The sequence below is a fragment of the Budorcas taxicolor genome, chromosome 4, assembly GCF_023091745.1.
Source record: "Budorcas taxicolor isolate Tak-1 chromosome 4, Takin1.1, whole genome shotgun sequence".
Taxonomy (NCBI): Eukaryota; Metazoa; Chordata; class Mammalia; order Artiodactyla; family Bovidae; genus Budorcas; species Budorcas taxicolor.
The window spans coordinates 116,489,711-116,509,086 of record NC_068913.1 but is presented as its reverse complement, the minus strand read 5'-3'; the positions used below and the strand labels follow the sequence as shown (position 1 = coordinate 116,509,086).

The 19,376-nt window shown below is 45.7% G+C and overlaps 1 protein-coding gene across 1 annotated transcript in view; it reads left to right on the top strand.

Moving 5' to 3' along the window:
- Positions 1 to 1,927: 1,927 nt before the first annotated feature.
- KMT2C (lysine methyltransferase 2C) overlaps positions 1,928 to 19,376 on the top strand; it is a 257,816-nt gene continuing 240,367 nt past the window's right edge. Inside the window, exon 1 of the mRNA XM_052638894.1 lies at positions 1,928 to 2,158. Within this exon, the coding sequence (XP_052494854.1) occupies positions 1,998 to 2,158 (161 nt within the window). The 5' untranslated portion in view covers positions 1,928 to 1,997. The remainder of the gene's footprint in view (positions 2,159 to 19,376) is intronic.

The following is a 19,376-nucleotide window of genomic DNA, read 5'->3' as shown; positions in this document are numbered from 1 at the left end:
GCGTATTATTCTTACCTTATACTAGAACTGTGTGAAAACTGATGAAAATCCTGAGAATGCCTTGGGTGTCCGGCCTAGAGTGTGTGCCTGGAAAATGAGAGTTTGCCCCTGTGCTTTCGCAAATGGTTGGTTGCTAGTTCTTAGTATTTTGTCCCCATTCAAATCTACGATCTTTCCACTCCGCTAGTGAACGGGAAGGCAGGCTCACAAGAGCACATTGTCCCAGGGTTGATCCCTGTTGGAATAAGAAGCCCAGGATCCCACTCACATCTGTAACTCTCCTTTCTGATTGAGTGTCCATTTCAGGTTTCTGACCCTCAGCCGTTTTTCTTTCACCCTTTTCACGTTTTCTAAGAGGCAGCTTACAACTCCTTCGACTTTTGTCCCCTCATCGCATCTCACCCAACGTTCAAATCAAGTTGTCGGTGTGTGTGTGTTTTTTTTTTTTTACTGGTTTATTATGTCTTTCAGCCTTTTTATTCCTCAGAATGCCATCTTTTTGTCTGACAGCTTTATAAACCCTTTCAGGATCATTTTGAAAACGACGTGGCAATAACGAAAGTACCCCTGGAATAGGATTAGAACGAAGTTGCACTCCATTTCTTTCTCTCCACTGACGCGTATTAAAAAAAAACGAAAGAAGGCTGAACGTGCGCCCGGCGCAGTCCCTCCGGGCCGGTCCCCCCGCGCCCCGCCGAGGGTGGGGCGGGGGCGCCGAAGGGGGGGAGCCCGGGCCGGCCGCGCGCCGGGGCGCGACCATCTCGCACCCACCCGCCCGCCCGCCCGCGGCTGTGTGGGGGAGTGGGGGGGCCGAGCGCCTCCGGAGCGGGGACGCGGCCCTGCCCCCGTCCTCGCCCTGCCTCCGCGCGCTCCCCGGGACCCCGATCCCGGACTCTCTCCTCCGCAGTTTGGCGTTCTCCCGGGGCCGGGGCCGGAGCCGCGGCGCAGCCGGGGCCGCCGCGTCAGAGGAGGAGGGAGCGGGGGCGGGGGAGGGGCGGTGAGGTCAGCGGCGGCGGCGCGTCCGCGGGCGGCGCATGCGCGGAGCGAGCCCCCCCGTGAGTGGCGGCGGCGGCGGCGGCGGCGGCGGCGCGCGGGGGGCGGCGGGGGCCGGCGGGGTGGGGGAAGGGGAGGGGGCGGGGGCGTCGCGGCGGCCGTGTGTGGGCGAGACCGGCGGCGAGTTTGAGAGGGCTGAGGTGCGGGGGCGGTCGGGGCAGACCCGGCGGCGGCCCTCGCGCGACGGCCCCGGTCGAGTGTGTGTGTGTCTGTGTGTGGTACATGCACACCCGCAAAACTTCCTCCTCCCCAGCCCCGGAGGGCGGGCGTGGGCGCTGAGGGGCCGGCGCTCTCGCGCAGCCCGGAACCCACAACAACAACTGGAGCAGCTGTCAAAACTTCGCCGCCGCCGCCGCCCCGCCTGACGCGGCTCGCGCAGGGGAGGGGCCGCCGGCGGGGGGCGCGACCCCCGCCCGCCCGCGGGGCCGCCGCTCCCCGAGCCGCGGCCCCTTTCTCCTCCCCGCCGCGGGCGGCCTGGGGGAGGGGCGCGGGCGGAGACCCCCGGGGCCGGCCGCCCCCCGCCCCTGCCCCCGCCCCTCCCCCTCAGGAGCCCCGCCCCGCCCGGCGCCGCCCGCGCCCGCTCCCGCACCGCCCGGCGCCCGCGCGCCGGCCCCGCCCGCGCTCCCCGCCCCGGCCCGGCCCGGCCCGGCCCGGCCCCTCCCTCCCTCCCGCCGCCCCGCCCGCCGCCCCCCGCCCGGCCCCTGCGCGCCGAGGTGCGCGCGCCCGCGCGTATGTGTGTGAGTGCGTGTCCTGCTCGCTCCATGTTGCCGCCTCTCCCGGTACCTGCTGCTGCTGCTGCTCCCGGGGCTGCGGGAAATGCGAGAGGCTGAGCCGGGGAGGAGGAACCCGAGCAGCAGCGGCGGCGGCGGCGGCGGCGGCGGCGGCGGCGGGAGGAGCCCCCCAGGAGGAGGACTGGGATCCATGTGTCTTTCCTGGTGACTAGGATGTCGTCGGAGGAGGACAAGAGCGCGGAGCAGCCGCAGCCGCCGCCACCACCCCCCGAGGAGCCCGGAGCCCCGGCCCCGAGCCCCGCAGCCGCAGACAAAAGACCTCGGGGCCGGCCTCGCAAAGATGGCGCTTCCCCTTTCCAGAGAGCCAGAAAGAAGTAAGTTGAGTGTGAGGGAGCCAGGCCGGGAGCCAGCGGCGGCGGCGGCGGCGGCGGCCGGCCCGGAGCTGTCACCGGCGCGCCCCGGGCCCCGCCGCCCCCGCGCGCCCCCGGCCGCCTCCGCGGGGTGGGGGTGGGGCCCCGCCGGCCGCGCGGCTCGGGGCCCCGGGGGCGCCCGCCCGCCCCGCGCGCCCGCCCCGCGCCCCGCGCGCCGGCGCCCGGCCTCCCGCGGGCGCCCCGCACCGCCCTCCGCCGCCGGGCCCCCGACGGCCCGCGCCGCCGCCACACTTTACTTTTTTTTTAGTTTGGGCCCCGGTGCCGCGGCTTCTGGGGCTTCTGTGTTTGGAGAAATTTCTCGTAGCCGCCGCTGGGCCTCGCCGGCTCGTTGGCTATCCCAGCCCGAGGCGCAGCTGGGGAGTCGCGGGGCCGGCCTCGCGTTCGGCGCCCCCCGGGCGCTCGCCGAGCTGTCAAAACGCCGGGGCCAGCTGGTCCCCCGGGCCGGCCGGCGGGCGGCGAGCAGCGGCCGGAGCCGGGCTGCTTCTGTCAGCCGGCCGCGGCTTTAACTTTCCTCGCCTCCCCACCCCCGCCAGCCCCGGGCTCCGGGGCTTCACCGGCGCGTCGGGAAGTCTCACGGCCGCTCCCCTCCCCCGCCCGGCCCGCACCGCCCGGCCCGAGCCGCTCAAACTCCGTGTGGTGGCCGCGCGGGGACCGCGAGCGCCAAGTTTTTGGAAACGTCGCTCCCAACCGCCGGCCGAGCGTGGGGAGCACGTTGGTGCAGCTCCGGACGGATGGAAACCGCGACCGAACTCGCCTCGAGGAGCCGCCTCCGAGCTGTGAGCGGGGCCGGAGCGGCTCTTGGGTGCTTCGGAGCCGGCACCCCGGGGTTGGGCAGCGCCGGTTTTCGATCGTTAGAAATGCCTTTTTGCAGTGTGGTTCTCGGACAACTTTGCCCGTGGAATCCAGAAAGCCGTTTCGTACCGGGGAGGCGCAGAGCACTCGTGGCTCTCGAGGGTGCCGAGCAGGTCCGTGGCCGCCCTCGGAGTTGTAGAATGGCTTGGGTGCTTACTCATTTCATTATATGGTCGTCTCCTGCTAGTGCAAGGGTGCAGCGGACGCCGCGGAGAGCAGCTCACTTACGGATTCTCTGGGTTTTTGTTCTAGTTTGGCTTTTTTTCTGCTTTGGATGGGGTGCATTCATTTAGCAATAGCGTTGTTAACGTTTGGTGATACATAGTGAAGATAGTAGTGTGAACCCAGGCAGAGAGCAGGGTTGTGGGAGCCCCATGAAGCCCTGGGCTGGGTATGTGCTCCTTCTTGCTTTGCTGTACTTATACTGTGAAAGCGACTCGGGGCCTTCGGCTTGCCTCCATATTTTATGGCCAGCTCTTACCTAGCTGTGACAAATCGCGAGGGAAACAAGTACAGGATGTATACAGTATTGCATTTGCTCCTTTGTGATATGAAGTTGGAGGTTACTATATCACTCACGTTGTAGTGTCTGATACAAAATGCCATTGTTACTCCAGTATTAACAAATCTGGAGAAGGAAGGTGCAGGTTTAAGTAATTTTAAACTTCTTTGCCACTTTTTTGGTATCCTTTAAAGCAATACATAGGAAGCCACAGTAGGGTTTTAACTTCATTACTTCCCATTTCCACTGTGTCATTCTTTGTGAACATTAATTTTGGATTATTGTGTTTTAGACTTGTTTTTAAATTTTTACTCTAGAGAGAGTAGACCTATCAGTATTGTTCTCACCCCTACACATGCAAGTGTGTGTGTGTCTGTGTACGTGTACATTTCCCCTGAAATCGCAATGAACTCATTTGTATTAGTGCAGCTCCTGAGTACACCGGGAGAAAGGTTGGTTTAGGGTATTGTCACTATTATTTTAATTTTTATCGCTTATATTATGAAGGAGAAGGTAGCCCTTTGAGAGATTAAAACTTTCTACAGAATGACAGTAATACTTCAGTATGAAAATCTCAACACTTTGGAAGATGTTTGTAACAATTCTAAATCTTGAGAGTTTTTTTTTTTTAGATTTTGGAAGCTGGTACGGTAGTCCTTACAGGTAATGAAGTCTAGTGGTAATTTGGATGGCTTCAAACTTTTTAGTGAATTCTTTAAAATTAGGTGTGTCTTTTGAAGAAGGAAATAGAATTTCCAGTTGTTTTGGAAATACGTAAATGGAAGCCAATATCTGAAATGGGAGACAAGGAGAGGGGTTTTCAATTGTGTAAATCCATACTGTACTAAGATACATGCAGAAAAGACCATGTAGTTAGCTGGATATTGCAGACCCTGAAAGTGAAACTGATGTGTAACAAATGTAAATTAGGTTTGTAAATGTTAAAATTATGTGGAAATGCAAATAATTACCTCAGAAATGAAAATTAGTATCTTTGTGGAATGCAATGGAGATAAGTGTTTAAGTTGTCAGTGTTATTTAGATGATCAGTAAGTGGGTTGTTTTACCCTAGAGAAGACGCCTTATGGCAGTATTTTTTAAAAGTAGGTTGGTGTATTTGTTTTGGATTAAAAGAAAAAGCTAACTATGGACTAATAAATACACATTCTTTAGACTTTAAAGTATTTAATAATTAAACATTTCTTTTATAGTGTTAGATCCTTTTTATGTTTTGATCACATTTGAAAAGCATATGCGGTTACTGATTTTACAGTAACTTGTTATTTTAAAATTATGTATACGGAACTTCCCTAGTGGCCCAGTGGCTGAGACTCAGAGCTTCCAGGGCAGGGGGCCCAGGTTCGATCCCAGGCCAAGGAACTAGATCCCACATGCCAGACTAAGAGTTTGCACACTGCAACTAAATCCCAATGCAGCTAAATAAGTTAAAAAAATATATATGTTTGTAACCTAAAATCAAGAAATTTGAACTGAAGCTATTAATCTTAGAGGCAGAGTTTGAAAAGTGGGTATGAAAATAGGGAAATACTAAGTAGAACGGTCAAGTTTGCACATGTCTAGAAGTTCTTTTTCGCAGTAAGGACTGTCTGACACTTGGTCGTTATCAGAGGTGCAGGTCTTCCCATTGGTGCGGAAGCTCCTGCTGCTGGGCAGGCACTACCAGTGCCTGGAGTTATTTTTGTTAAGGTTAAGGAAACTCTTCCTGAATCTTTGGTTGGTTCTTTTCTTCCTGAGAATATATATTTGCATTACTCTGTTGGGAAGCCAAGGAAGCATTCCACCCTGTTTCTTACCAAGTTAGTAAAGTTGATGTTCAGCGTGGGGGTGGGGGTGGGGATGGGGATGGCGCAGAAACAGCAGGTGGCGGGGATAGGATTTCTGAGGCTCTATCCTTGACCTTTTCTGAATAAACTCCTTACACCCAGAACCAGGTTTCTTTTCAGAGGTCAGTTAGTGTTATTAGAAAGTCACCTTGAGCATTATTGCAGAAAAAAGGGAGGCAGAACCAGTGATGTCTTCCAAGGGACCAGCAAACATGGCGGTGCTGCCCGGGGCTGTTGCTCTCCCGTGTCTGTAAGCACATTTCCCCCGGCCCTCAGAGTTCTCGTTTCTGTGGCTGTGAACTTGAAATCAGCAGAACAAAAACAAACAAAAAACTGCATTGTATTATAATATATACAATTTCATAAAACAGCAATTTATAGTTGAGGGATAACACTACTGTTTGTGCTTTTTGAGATGCTGCAAATTTGTAACTTTTATGATAGTTATTCTTTTTCCTACTTTTCATGAAATTAGATATGTGGGAATTTGCAGTAGTTACTGGTCTCTAGCACTTACTGGGCACTGAGATGCTTTAATTTACCTGAAGAGCTGATCCTGGAATGGCAGCCTCTCTTATCTCTGAGGTGGGTGGTTTGCTGTTGCCCTGCTGTTGGTCGTCTTCATGGAATCTCTGGTCTTTCAGAATGCATTTTTAGGCTAAAATACAAATTATATTTGATATAATATGATTATTAATATGTAAACTTGGTCAACATGGATTTCCACGTAAATTTAAAAGTATTAAAACAATTTGCTTTCTCATTTTACAAACAGTGGTTTAGTACATTTTCCTATTGTCAGTTAATTCTGCCACGTCAGATTTGTGGTCACTTTGCAGGGTGACAAGACACACTCCTCTAACCTCTCCTTCTCCTTCACCTTTTTGCGAAACTGCATATTATTTATTCCCCAGCCCAGAGTCAGATTTCCTCTGGGCAGAGACCGATTGTCCAACCTTATATTCTTGAGGCATTTGTGATTATGACTGAGGGGCTTCAATGAAACTTCATTGACCTTCCAAAATTGAAACAATCAGTTTTTAGTTATAGAGAACTTCAGATGCTCTCACCTGGTGAGGAGGTGCGTGAAACCCTTGACAGCATTCGACATAGTTTTTAATCTATGAGACATTTGGACTGAACATAATTTTAGGCTGATACAGAATAAACTTCCAGTCTCTCTGTATGTGTGTCCCTCCCATCCTCCCTCCCTCTCTTTTATAAAAAAAATAGTTTTGGCCCGTCTTTAAATTTCAACAAGCAGATTAATCCCTTCCTCCTTTATTTTAACATTTTTGTATCATGTTTGTGCTGCAGTGTTTATTTTCAGAACTTCTTGGCAGTGTAAGTTTAAAAGTTGTGGAGTGAAATAGGGATGATTTTTTTTTTCCTTCTGTTTGGTGATGGCCTGCATATAAATGTATACTTGTGGTTAGTGTGAATATTCAGTAGAAAGATTAATCTTGAATTTGTAATTGGCAATGTCAGTCTCTCCATCTGCAGAATTTAGAGGATTTAAGAACACAGGTTAAGAGAAGGAGGAATGACACAGCTCTTTTTGCACTTTCTCTAGAAAAAGCTTCATGTAAAAGACAGGAAAATTGTTTGACTTTGCTTCTGCTATTACTTTTGTAATAGCGGTAACTATGTATGGCACAAATGTGGCAACTGTTTAAGTCCGAGAAATGCTATTCTGTAACTTTTTAGATCTTTCATGTGACACCTTATTCATAGAGCATGTAAGTGCCAAATGTATGCTGGGAGGGACAGTCAAATCTGGAAGAAGGCTTACTGTGGCCCAAAGGGTCCCCAGAAATGTGGAGGAAGCAGAGCATGAATTATACCTTGGAGAGTCAATAACATTTAGCTAAACTGAGTGAGAAGAAAGTTGAGAGGGTGTTCCGGGGCAGCAGAGTGAATACAATTCTTGAGAGAAGTGTAAAAGGTGCTTTCTTGGTGGGGTGTGACTGGAACAGAGGCTTAATGTGGGGTTTGGGGCCAACCTGTGATGGTCCTTGAATTGCAGGGCTAATGAGTTTGGGCTTTATAGTCCAGGCATTATAAACTGTTTGCAGGGACCAAGTAGGTAATTTAAATGAGTTGCATGCAGCTTGTAAGTTCCTGAATGACAGCTGACATCTTTGAGGCCTTAAGTTGGGGAGAAAATGGTGAGTAAAAACAGTCTGAAGACTCCTAGGGGTCTTTGTGCCTTGCTTAGGAGACGCTGAGAGACATTTCTGGCTGATGGCTGCCACGTGAGACTGTGAGATGTTGCTAGATACTCTGGTTTTTCAACAAAGGCTGAAAACTTGTATCTTCATGTGAAATCTCTTGACTTTTAAGTATTTTCAATTAAGATCAAAAATGCTATTTGGAACTATACCTTGTGGGCTAGGTTTAATCTGTAGACCACCAGTGGACAAGTTTTTCACCTCTGCGTTATGCGTGGACTATTTATTTTTAAATTGAAAGTTTTAAAAGTAGATGTCTGTAGTCTTCCTGAGGACAAGAATGGCTATTATATTATTCTGTATTCTGCGTCCATCTTACAGTTGAATATAGGCACTCTGATACTTGATGATGTCTGGCATAGATGTCTACAAGAAATAAATGTCTAGAGTATTGGAGGATTTGGGAGTGGAGTTTAGGAGTTAGATTAGGATGTGTGTGTATTCAGTTGTGTCTGACTCTTTGTGATCCATGGACTGTAGCCTGCCAAACTCCTCTGTCCATGGGGTTTTCCAGGCAGGAATACTGGAGTGGGTAGCTATTTTCTCCTTCAGGGGATCTTCCCGACCCAGGGATCGATCCTCGTCTCCTGCATCTGCAGGTGATTCTTTACCACTGAGCCACCTGGGAGTCAATCCCTAATGTGATTTACTTGAGATCTCTGAGACTATGGAGAATGTGTGGAAAATAGTAAAAGGCTTAGAATGCTTCCTTACCCTTAGGAGATGGGGGGAAAAGGTCAAGAAAGCCTATAAAGATGAGGAATGAGATCAGAATATATTCCCGGTAGAAATGGGCCAGTATATACATGCAGACATGCTCAGGACAGCAGAGGGAAGGTAGAAAGCTAGTGGAGGAAGATCGGCGAGAACAAAATGCCCATCCATGAACTACCACGCAGTTCTGTTCTTAAAACGTTTTTCTTTTAAATTGAAGTATAATTAATTTACAGGGTTGTAGAGTTTCAGGTGTACAGCAAAATGGTTTAGTTATGTCTGTGTGTATACTTTTTTAGATTTTTTTTTGTTATAGGCTGTTAAAGATACTGAATATAGTTCTAGATCCTTGTTTACTTATACATTGTTATGTATATTACATAACAATGTGATGTAATTTTTTATTTCATACGTAGTAGTATGTACATTTTATCCCAAACCTCTAATTTGTCACCCTCCCCCCCCCATTCCCTTTGGTAACCATAAATTTGTTTTCTATGTCTGTGAGTCTGTTTTTTAAAAAAGTTCGTTTATATTATTTTTTTAGATTCCACATTGATTGGTTATCGTGATACCCCTGGCTTACTTCACTTAGTATGATCATCTGTGTGTCCGTCCATGTTACTGCAAATGGCTTTATTCTGTTCCTTTTTATGGCTGAGTAGTAGTCCACTGTGCATATGCCCCATCGTCGTTACCCACTCATTTGTTGGACATTTAGGTGCTTCCGTGCTTTGCTTACTGTAAACAGTGCTGCTGCGAACACTGGGGTGCATGTATCTTTCTAAGTTAGTTTCTTCCAGATATATGTCCCAGAGTGGGATTGCGGGATCATACATCGTATAGTTTTTGTCAGGACAGAGAGGTTGACCTGTGGGTACCAAAATGGGAGTGTATCTGGGATACATTTGTTGACTTGAGGAAAAATTTTCTCAGGAGTTGCAAAGCAGTAAGTGTATTACAAACTCTGTTTTGTAAAGAGCATACAAAACTCCAACTGTGTGTATATTTCCTGTACAGAAGATGATTTGGAAGACTATGTAGTGAATATTAATACATATACTTTCATGTGTACATCTGTGCAATATTTAAAAAGCCAATAAGTTTAAAATCATAATCTCTTTTTAGAAATGAGAAAAGTAAGATCTTGGGATATTACTGATTCTAGAACTAAGAACACCTGAATGCAAATCCAGGTTCTGCTACTTGTTAACTATTTGTAGTTGGGAAGTAACTTTTCTGTGCCTTTGTTGCCTCATTTGCAAAGTGGTCTTCCTACCACATCTAGTTGAGGATTGTTGTGAGTTTATATATGTGTAGAATTCAGACCGTGTCTGGCACACAGGAAATGCTAGCCTGAGGTGGTATTATAAGAATTTGCTATTAGTGTTACGGCTGCTGTCATTAGTGGTCATCAAGTGTTATTGTGACGTCATTGAATATTATTGGCTGATGTGATGAGGTACCAGACTCACTCCAAAACCACCATGGTGTCAAAAATAAGGTAGTAGTTATGTCAGGGGGAGGCGGGTGATCAAGAGTGCCCTTCTACACAGCTCTCCCTGATAAAGAGAAAATACAGAAAACTTAATCGGTAGAAATCGCTATAGAATGTTTTTTATTATGAATAACACATGAGAAACAACCAGAGCAACTTCCTAGAAGCTGTGTATATATAAAAAATATATATAATAATGTTATTACAAAACCATCAGAAATTTTTTTTTTATTACGCAAACTTGTGAGTGTTGTCATAGTGGTCTTTTTATTTTAACATTTCTGATGGCCACGGTTTTATTAGTAGGTCTCCCTAAATGAGATGAATCACTAGGTGGTTTTAAAATGATTTCTTATGTCTTTTTAGACTGAATCACTTTTAGTCTTTACACCTCAGTGTATGTAACCTATTTACATTAGTAACAACATAGTTGATTGTCAGTGGTGAAGTTTGTGTGGTTTGGTTCTAAAGTGTTCTAGGGGAGCCTAGCAAAAAAAATCTTCCTTGATTTCCTGATCTTTGGCGATCCTAATGACATGCAGACGTGTTTGGAGTAAGCACCTGGTTGCATGTGAAATAGCAATATGAAACATACGAAAGAATAACCATATTTTTTACCTTAGAACTCTCATCAGTGAATTGTTCTACTAGGGTCGAAGCATTTGGTTAGTACGGCCGAGTTTTTCTCCTGTTAGACTTATGTACTTGAAGAGTTATAACTCAGTCGCCTAAGCTGAGTTCAGCCTCTCATCATCTTGCTTGTTGAATCCAGCTTCAAAACTGACTGTCCTGAGATGAGCAGAGGAACCAGTCAGCTGAGCCCCGCCCAGACTGCAAAATTACGAATAAATAAAATGGTGGTTGTTTTAATCTGTTAGACTTTCTGCTGGTTTGTTACGTAGCAGTATAGGTTGGAAGCAGATGACTTTGTGGAGTCAGAGACTCAAGAATGAAAAAATACTTGAGATACAAATGATAAAAATTATTATTGTTTTCCAGCTTTTACTGAGATACTTTAAAATTTTTATTAAAATTTATTTTTAATTGGAGGATAATTGCTTTGAAATTTTGTTTTTTTTTGCTGTACAACCATCTTGAGTTGGTTATATCTGAGATAGTTAAGCGAGGTTGCTCTCTACCTTCTGCTCCTCATTTCACTAGGATGTTTTGAGGTAGAGATGGGTTTTTATTATTGGGGAATTTAAATGGTGTTTAAAAATATAGTTGTCACAGTATAGATTGGAATAGAGAGAAATACTACCCTTCTCTATGTGAATGCAGAATATGTGGAGTGTGCTGGGATAACGAACAACCCCAGTTCTTAGTGTATTCAGGCAGCAGAGGTTAATTTCTTGCCAAGGCCACACGTTGATCGTGGGCTGGCTTGGGAGCTTTCCTCTACAGCATCTCCAGCCAGGTGCGGGCAGACAGCATCTCTGCCTTTCGTAATTGCCGAGACAGGAGAACGCGGCAGGGTGTGCTGACGCTCAGAGACTCTCCAGAAGGGGCACGTGTTGGACCCAGAAAGTCACACGGTAGCATCTAACTTCAAGGGGGTAAGGAAGTGAAATCCTGTCATATTTCTGGAGAGAGAACTGGAAATACTTGGTGAAAAGCCCTGGTAAATACCACACAGAGTAACATTTAAGTTAGTCTGAAATTCCTTTTTTTTTTTTACTGCACTGAGAAGCGTGCAGGATCTTAGTTCCCCAAAGGGGTCGAATCTTGCAGTGGAAGCTTGGAGTCACCTACTGGACTGCCAGGGACTCTCCCCAAAATGCAGATTTGACCTTGGAGTATGTTATGTTACCTATAGTTGATTCTGAGCATCTAGTGGACTGTTTATTACAGCATATTGAGGGGTGCGTTTAATAGCACTATAAACATAAAAAACATTTTGTAGAGATAGAAATAAAATAGGAAGCATGGGGCTTGGGCTCTTGGTTCTTTTTTTGTTTACTGTACTTCATGCTTTCTGCCTTTCTCCCACCTGCATGACAGGAGTATCATGCTCTGTCGTGTCTGACTCTTGGCGACCCCATGGACCGAAGCCTGCCAGGCTCCTGTGTCCACGAGATTTCCTCAGACAGGAAGACTGGAGTGGGTGGCCATTCCCTTCTCCAGGGGATCTTCCCGACCCAGGGATCAAACCCAGGTCTCCTGCGCTGCAGGCGGACTCTTTACCGTCTGGGCCACCGGCGAGGCCTATGTGACAGAACAGAAGGACTCTAGTAGAACCGCTGCGTAGCACCAGTGAGGTTATAGGTGACTTAGAATCTTTTCCTCTCAAAAGTTTTTAAAGCATGCATCTTATTTTCAGCCAGGGTCCCTTTGTCCCTTTGTTATTTACCCAAGAAAGATGCTACTGAGCACCTACTGTGCACTGGAAGGACCAAACTACGACGTGGTCCTTGCCCTCATGTCATTCTGCCAACCGGGATGCAGAATGACAGGCGCTGCAGTGGGACGTTGTGTGCGGTACTGCGAAGCTTAGAGAAGGGAGAGCTTTAAGGCTGCTGCTGCTAAGTAGCTTCAGTCGTGTCCGACCCTGTGTGACCCCATAGACGGCAGCCCACCAGGCTCCCCCGTCCCTGGGATTCTCCAGGCAAGAACACTGGAGTGGGTTGCCATTTCCTTCTCCAGTGCATGAAAGCGAAAAGTGAAAGTGAAGTCACTCTTCGCAACCCCATGGACTGCAGCCTTCCAGGCTCCTCTGCCCATGGGATTTTCCAGGCAAGAATACTGGAGTGGGGTGCCATTGCCTTCTCCGAACTTTAGGTCAGGGGCCTGAAAAAAGACATCTTCTGAGTTGAGTCTTGAAGAACAGAAACAAATTTGATTGACGAGAACAGGCAGGTGAGGAACAATTACTCACTGGTTGCTTCGGGTTAGGTGCGTCTGGTGCCTATCAGAGAAGCTATCTCCTTTGAAACTTTAAGAGTAACATCAGTGGAATCATTAGTTCCAGTTTTACAAATGAATGAGCTAAATTGCAGGAAGATCACATAGTTGGTAAGTCACTGAGTCAAGATTTAAATCCAGGTTTGTCTGCCTCTGTTTTTTGCTGTTTAAGAAACTCCAGTCCAACTTTCACCTATAAGAGGAATAAAGTCTGAGGTTCTAAGGTACAACGTGATTTCTATAATTGATAACACTGTGTTATATAATTGAAATTTACCAAGAGAGCAGAAGGGAAATATTGTCTGTCGCAAACACATATATAACGTGAGGTAATGGATGTGTTAACTAACTGGATGGGAGGAATCCTTTCACAGTGGATAGGTATATCAAATCATCAATGATATCTTACAATTTTATTTGTCAATTATAGCTCCAAGAAAGCTGGAAAAAAGTGCTTACCAAAGAAAGAAAAGGAAACTCCAGCCCATTTTGTGAGTAAATGAGGAAGGGAAAGTAAATTGGGAAGTTTGACTTTTTACCATAGGCAACAGGGTGCCCTTGACAGTGGCTATGGGAGGAAAGCCTTGTATCTTTGTTAGAAAATGAGCCTTGCCAGTAACACAGTTGGGAATGATGGTACGGAGGAAGTATAGATTCCCCATTTGTGCCGTTATACGAGAACCCAAACCAGAACCCAAAGTGATTTACCATGCTGTTTTTCTCTTCCAGTTTGGCTGAGGTATTGTTGACATACAGCCTTGTATAATTTTAAGGTGTGTATAGCATAGTAATTTGACTTAACGTACATCATGAAATGATTGCAACAATAAGTTTAGTGACCATTCATCATCTTATACAGATAAAAAAGGCAAATTGATGAGAACATGTAGGATTTTTTCAGTACTTTCATATACAGCATACAGGAGGGTGATATTAATCATGTTTTCCTTACGTTCGTTGTTATTGTTCGGTAGCTCTTTGTGGCCCCATGGACTGTAGCCCACCAGACCCCCCTGTCCATTGGTTTCCCAGGCAACAATACTGCAGTGGATTGTCGTTTCCTCCTCCAGGGGAGCTTCCAGACTCAGGGAACAAGCCTGCATCTCCTGCATTGACAGGTGGATTCTTTACCGCTGAGCCACGAGGGAAGCCCATTACATCCTTAGTACTTAATTGTTTTGAGTGGAGGTTAGTACCTTTGGACTACCTCCTCCAGTTCCCCTCCCCCAGCATTCACCACTGATAACCACAAATGTGATCCATTTTTCTTTGAGTTTGTCTGTTTTTGAGGTATAATTAACCTTCCATACTTTTTTCCATTGAGAAATAGTACTTGCCTAGCTTCCATTTTCAGATTATCCAGCCCTAGAACTAGAAAGAGCCTCAAAAGCATCTATTCTGGTGTCTTTAATTTGTGTATTAAAAGTTAAAGTGCCGTCAGGAAAGTTTGACATCTCCATCGTTCTTTTCATTTTTTAAAAACTTACTTATTTGGCTGTGTCAGGCCTTAACCAGTGGCGTGCGGGATCTTTGTTGCATCAGGTGGTATCTTACGTTGAGGCACACGACTCTGCTTGTGACTCAGGCCTCAGTAGTTGCAGAGCACGCAGGCTTCAGTGGTTATATGTGGTATGAGGTAAGGTCTAAGTTAGCTATTTTGCATGTGAAAGTACAATTATTTTGAGACAGTTTGTTGAAAAGAAGACCCTTTCTTCATTGTCACGGCACCTTTGTTGAAAATCACTTGATTATAAATGTATGGGTTTATTTCTGCTGCACTGCAGGCAGATTCTTTACCATGAACCATCAGGGAAGCCTGGATTCTATTCTGTTCCCTTGATCCTTTTGCTAATCGTTCGGCCAATAGTATACTATCTTCATTACTCTGGATTTATTGTAAGTTTTAAAATCAGGTAGTATAATTCCTCCCAGTGTTCTTCTTTTCCCAAAGTTATTTTGCCCATTTCCTTTGCATTTCCATGTAAATTTTAGGGTCAGCTTGCCAATTTAGACAAAAAAAGTCTGTTGGGATTTTGACAAGGATTATAACCAGTCTGTAGATTAGAGAGAATTGATTCCTTCCCCAGTCCATGAAATCACGTGTCTCTTCATTTTGGTCATCTTTAATTTCTTTCAGACCTTCCCAGGTGACTGGTGGTCTGCAATGCAGGAGATATGGGTTCAATCCCTGGGTTGGGAAGATCCCCTGGAGAAGGAAATGGGAACCCACTCCAGGATTATTGCCTGGGAAATCCCTTGGACAGAGGAGCCTGGTGGGCTACAGTCCATGGGGTCAAAAAGAATTGGGCATGACTTGGTGACTAAACCACGGCACTTTGTTTCAGCAGTATTCTGTAATTTTCAGTGTGCAGATCTTGTGCTTTTTTTGTTTGTTTAAATTTATTCCTAAGTATTTAATTCAAGGCTGTTATAAAAGGAATTTTTTGAATTTTATTTACAAATTATTGCTAGGAGTACGTTTTTTTAGAAGACAGGCTGACTTTATTTAGGGAGGCCTCTACAGTGATGGGCTTTTGCAGTAGGAGAGATTGGGCTCAGTTCCTGAAGCATCATTTATGTCTATGTATATGTCATGTATTTTGTTGTTTTGCTGCATTTAATTAGTTTTAGTGTTTTTTGGTAGATTCTTCAGAATTTTCTACATTCTAACAGGTATCTTTTAACTGATCAGATGCTTACCTTAAAAATCCCAGACCAAGTTTTTATCCTGGCCAAAATGTCTTTCAAGTTCCTCTTCCAACACTTGTGGTACTTAAGGTCTTTCTTGACTTGAGTGATCTGTCTGTGTAACTGGCAGCCTAGCAGAGATTTGTCTTTTGACAACAAAATCATTTTTCTCGCTGACTAAGGTGGGGGTTAAACAGAAAGACCCAGGAGCTAGAAGTAGGAGGTGTGCACACAAGCAAACAGCCATATTTCGTTTTGAGGAGTTTTACAGTTTTCGAACAGAGCCACAGTGTGACTTTTGGTAGATGACTTCTTGGTGCTTTAGTTGTTTCATCTGCTAAATGGGATAATACCAACTTCACTGAGTTGTAAGAATTTAAATAATAAACTAATGTGTGTGATGTTTGATATACCAGTCACTTTTAATGTTGGTAAATTTTATTAGCATTAAATAGGTAGAGATTAAACAAGGATTAAGAAAGGAAAATAGCTTAACTAACCTGAGTTCATCAGAGTGTGGGTACAATTAAATCTTGGGTGGTTCTTAATTTGTTTTGGGGACTTCCCAGGTAGGTCAGTGGTAAAGAACCTGTCTACCATCGCAGGAGACACAGGAGATGTGGGTTCGATCCTTGGGTTGGGAAAATCTGCTGGAGAAGGAAATGGCAGCCTGCTCCAGTGTTCTTGTCTGGGAAATCCAGTGGACAGAGGAGCCTGGCGGGCTGCACTCCATGGGGTGGCAAAGAGTTGGACACAGTTTAGCAGCCAAACAACAACAATCTTATTTTGGGTTACGGATTCCTTTGGGTATATCCTCACTTTCCACAGAAGGATGCATTCATGAATGTAGGTATATACATTTTATAGAATTTAAGGAGAGTTCAGGACCCTCTGAAACTTACCTGAAACCTTTTTGGGGTTCATAGCCTCCAGAGTAAGAGCCTCTCCTCTCCAGAGCACGGGCTCAGTAGTTGTGGCACAGGGACTGAGTTGTTCTGCGGCATGTGGGATCCTCCTGGACCAGGGATCGAACTAGAGTCTCCTGCATTGGCAGGCAGATTATTTACCAGTGAGCCACCAGGGAAGTCTGAGATGGAGGTTCTTCCTCACAACTGAGTTCTGGAAGGGAATAGTTTCGGAAGTAAACACAGCATTAGTGCTTTTTTCTTACGGGAAGTCACTTGATGTTGACATTGAAGGGAAGGTTCTCTTATGAGTATTCAGATTTCAGGGGACTGTGGGTAATGTGCATTCCAGAGTGTATATCCTGATTGTACCCAGGGAAGCATGTTGAAATACACGTGAGTGGAAATGAGGTTGTTACAGGCATAGCCTTAAACTGCCCCACCTTATTTTAAGTGGATTTCCACCAACTTTAGTACTTCAGATGTAACTAATAAGTGCTCGTGACAAGTGTTATGTTAATGCTGGGGTGGGGAATTGCCGTGGGGTTCCGGAGTTTTGTGGGTTAGCCCGGACACAGCAGAGGGAGGTAATGGATCACACCATGAGCTGCTTGAAGGTGGAGCCTCCGGTTTTTCAAAGTCATATCCTCAGTAAACAGAGTGCAAAGTTTTGGATAGTCTTAGGTTTACGTTTTTGTTGTTTTTTAAAGAGTGATGAAGATTGGTAATAAACCAATAAACCAAGCTATAGCTCTTTATCCCTCAGTAACAGATTTTTATCAGGAATTATTCTCTTTATGTTGCTGGCTTCATTTCTCTTTTCTTTGTCTTTATCATACAGCCCATTTACTGGTCTCCGAGTGGCTCTTTACTCTTCCGGTTAACCCTTCTTCTGAACCACTGTATCTTTTATTTTATCCTTCTTGAGGCAGGGAGAGATCCCTCTAGAAGCTGCTGGGCTGTGGGAGCCCTGCAGTGGTGCAGTGTTGGTGACAAGTGTCCTGAGGGTCTTGATACCACGCTTGACACAGTGCTGCCATTGGGAACTGACGCTGGATAAAGAACCTAACAGTCACGTCAAGGTCTGTGTGTTTGCTTTTTAATCTTGTTTGCTTTCGGCCGAGCTGTGTCTCTGTTGCGTGGGCTCTTCTCTAGCTGTGGCGAGCTGGGCTGCTGTCTCGTTGCGGAGCACAGGCTGCTTATTGCGGTGTCTTCTCTCGTGCAGCACAGTGCTCGGTAGTACTCAGGCTCCAGCAGTCGCAGCTTGCGGACTCAGTTGGTGCTGCTCCTGTGCTTAGTTGCTCTGAGGCATGTGTGATCTTCCCAGACCAGGGATGGAAGCCGGCCTCTTGCATCGGCAGGCAGATTCTTGACCACTGAGCCACCAGGAAAGCCCCATTTCAAGTTTTAAAAAAGGGTTTTTAGGCTGTCTTTATTGCCAAAATTTCATGTTGGATGTGTGTTTATGAGATCTCAATATAGTTCTTAATGCTGATATTTTTGAATCCTAATCCAGAGTTCATAGTAATTTTAAAAAATATTTTTTATTGGCTGCGCTGGGTCTTCGTTGCTGTGTGCAGGCTTTCTCTAGCCTCAGTGAGGGGGCGCTGCTGTCTGGTTGGGATGGGAGGTCTTCCCATGGTGGTGGCTTCTTTTGTTGCGGAGCACAGACTCTAGGGTGCATTGCAAGGCGTCCCCTGTGTTGCAGGGTGGACCATCAAGGAAACCTCTGCGGCAACTTTTACCTACCTGTATTATTAAGAGGCTCCTGTCAAAGTAGGCCTTTTCTTTGGAATAAAGGGCATTGAGGTGATAGTGTGATAGGTTGGAATTAACTTGAGATTTGGTTAAAATAGAATTTGTTTAGTTTAAAATTAGCATGATGGGATTATATTATGATATATGTAATTCTTTTCTAAAATTTTTGAAGTCTTAACTAGATTATCTTCTTACTTACCAAAACATGGAGAAACATTGTCTTTTTTAGTTTGAGCTTGAATTTCTTCTACTGTCATTATATAAATTATGAATTTCTAATTGTAGAAATCTGTTATTTCTTAAATTTTGTCATTTAAATTTTATGTGCTGCGATTCATGGGGTCACAAAGAGTCGGACACGACTGAGCGGCTGAACTGAACTGGACTGCAGGGAGAAAGCCTGGAGTGTGTGGAGAAAAGGAAAAGTTCACTCCTTTTCATACCGCTCTAACACAGACACTAATGTTGATGTTTTCTTTCCAAGTTTTTTCATATGCATATTTTGTTTTCGTTGTATTAATCACTGTATACGTAGGATTTTATAGCTTACTTTCCTCTTTAACATGTAAAGGAAAATTTTCATGTTGTCAGTCTTTATAACCTTTTTGAAAGGTGCTTAATTTTCCATTGAGTAGACTTCCCTGGTGGGTCACATGGTAAAGAATCTGCTTCCAATGCAGGAGATGAGGGTTTGATCCCTGGGTTGGGAAGATCCCCTTGAGTAGGAATTAGCAACCCATTTCTGTATTCTTGCCTGAAAATTCCATGGACAGAGGAGCCTGGTAGGCTACAGTCCTTGGGATCGCAAAGAGTTATAAACAGTTGAGCAACCCAGCACACGCATAATTGCTTTACAATGTTATGTCACTTTCTGCAGTTCATCTCTGACTTCTCTTCATATTATTATTACTATTGCTTATTATGCCGTATAAAGTGCTCGGCAGCATTTTTGTAGATAAAATCTTTTTATATTTTGGATTATATTTATAAGGTAGATTTGCACAAGCAGGATTACTAATTTTAAAACACCATTTTATGATTCTTTATACATACTTAAAGGTGAGGGGGCTCTAATGTCTTAACTGCTGGATCTCAAGTTCTGGCTCTATCACTTTCTAGATAGTGGACTTCGTAAAACCAGTCAATCAACTGGAAAACCAGGAAATTAACCCTGAATATTCAGCTGAAACTGAAGCTGCAATACTTTGGCCACCAGATATGAGGAGCCAATTCATTGGAAAAGACCCTGATGCTGGGGAAGATTGAGG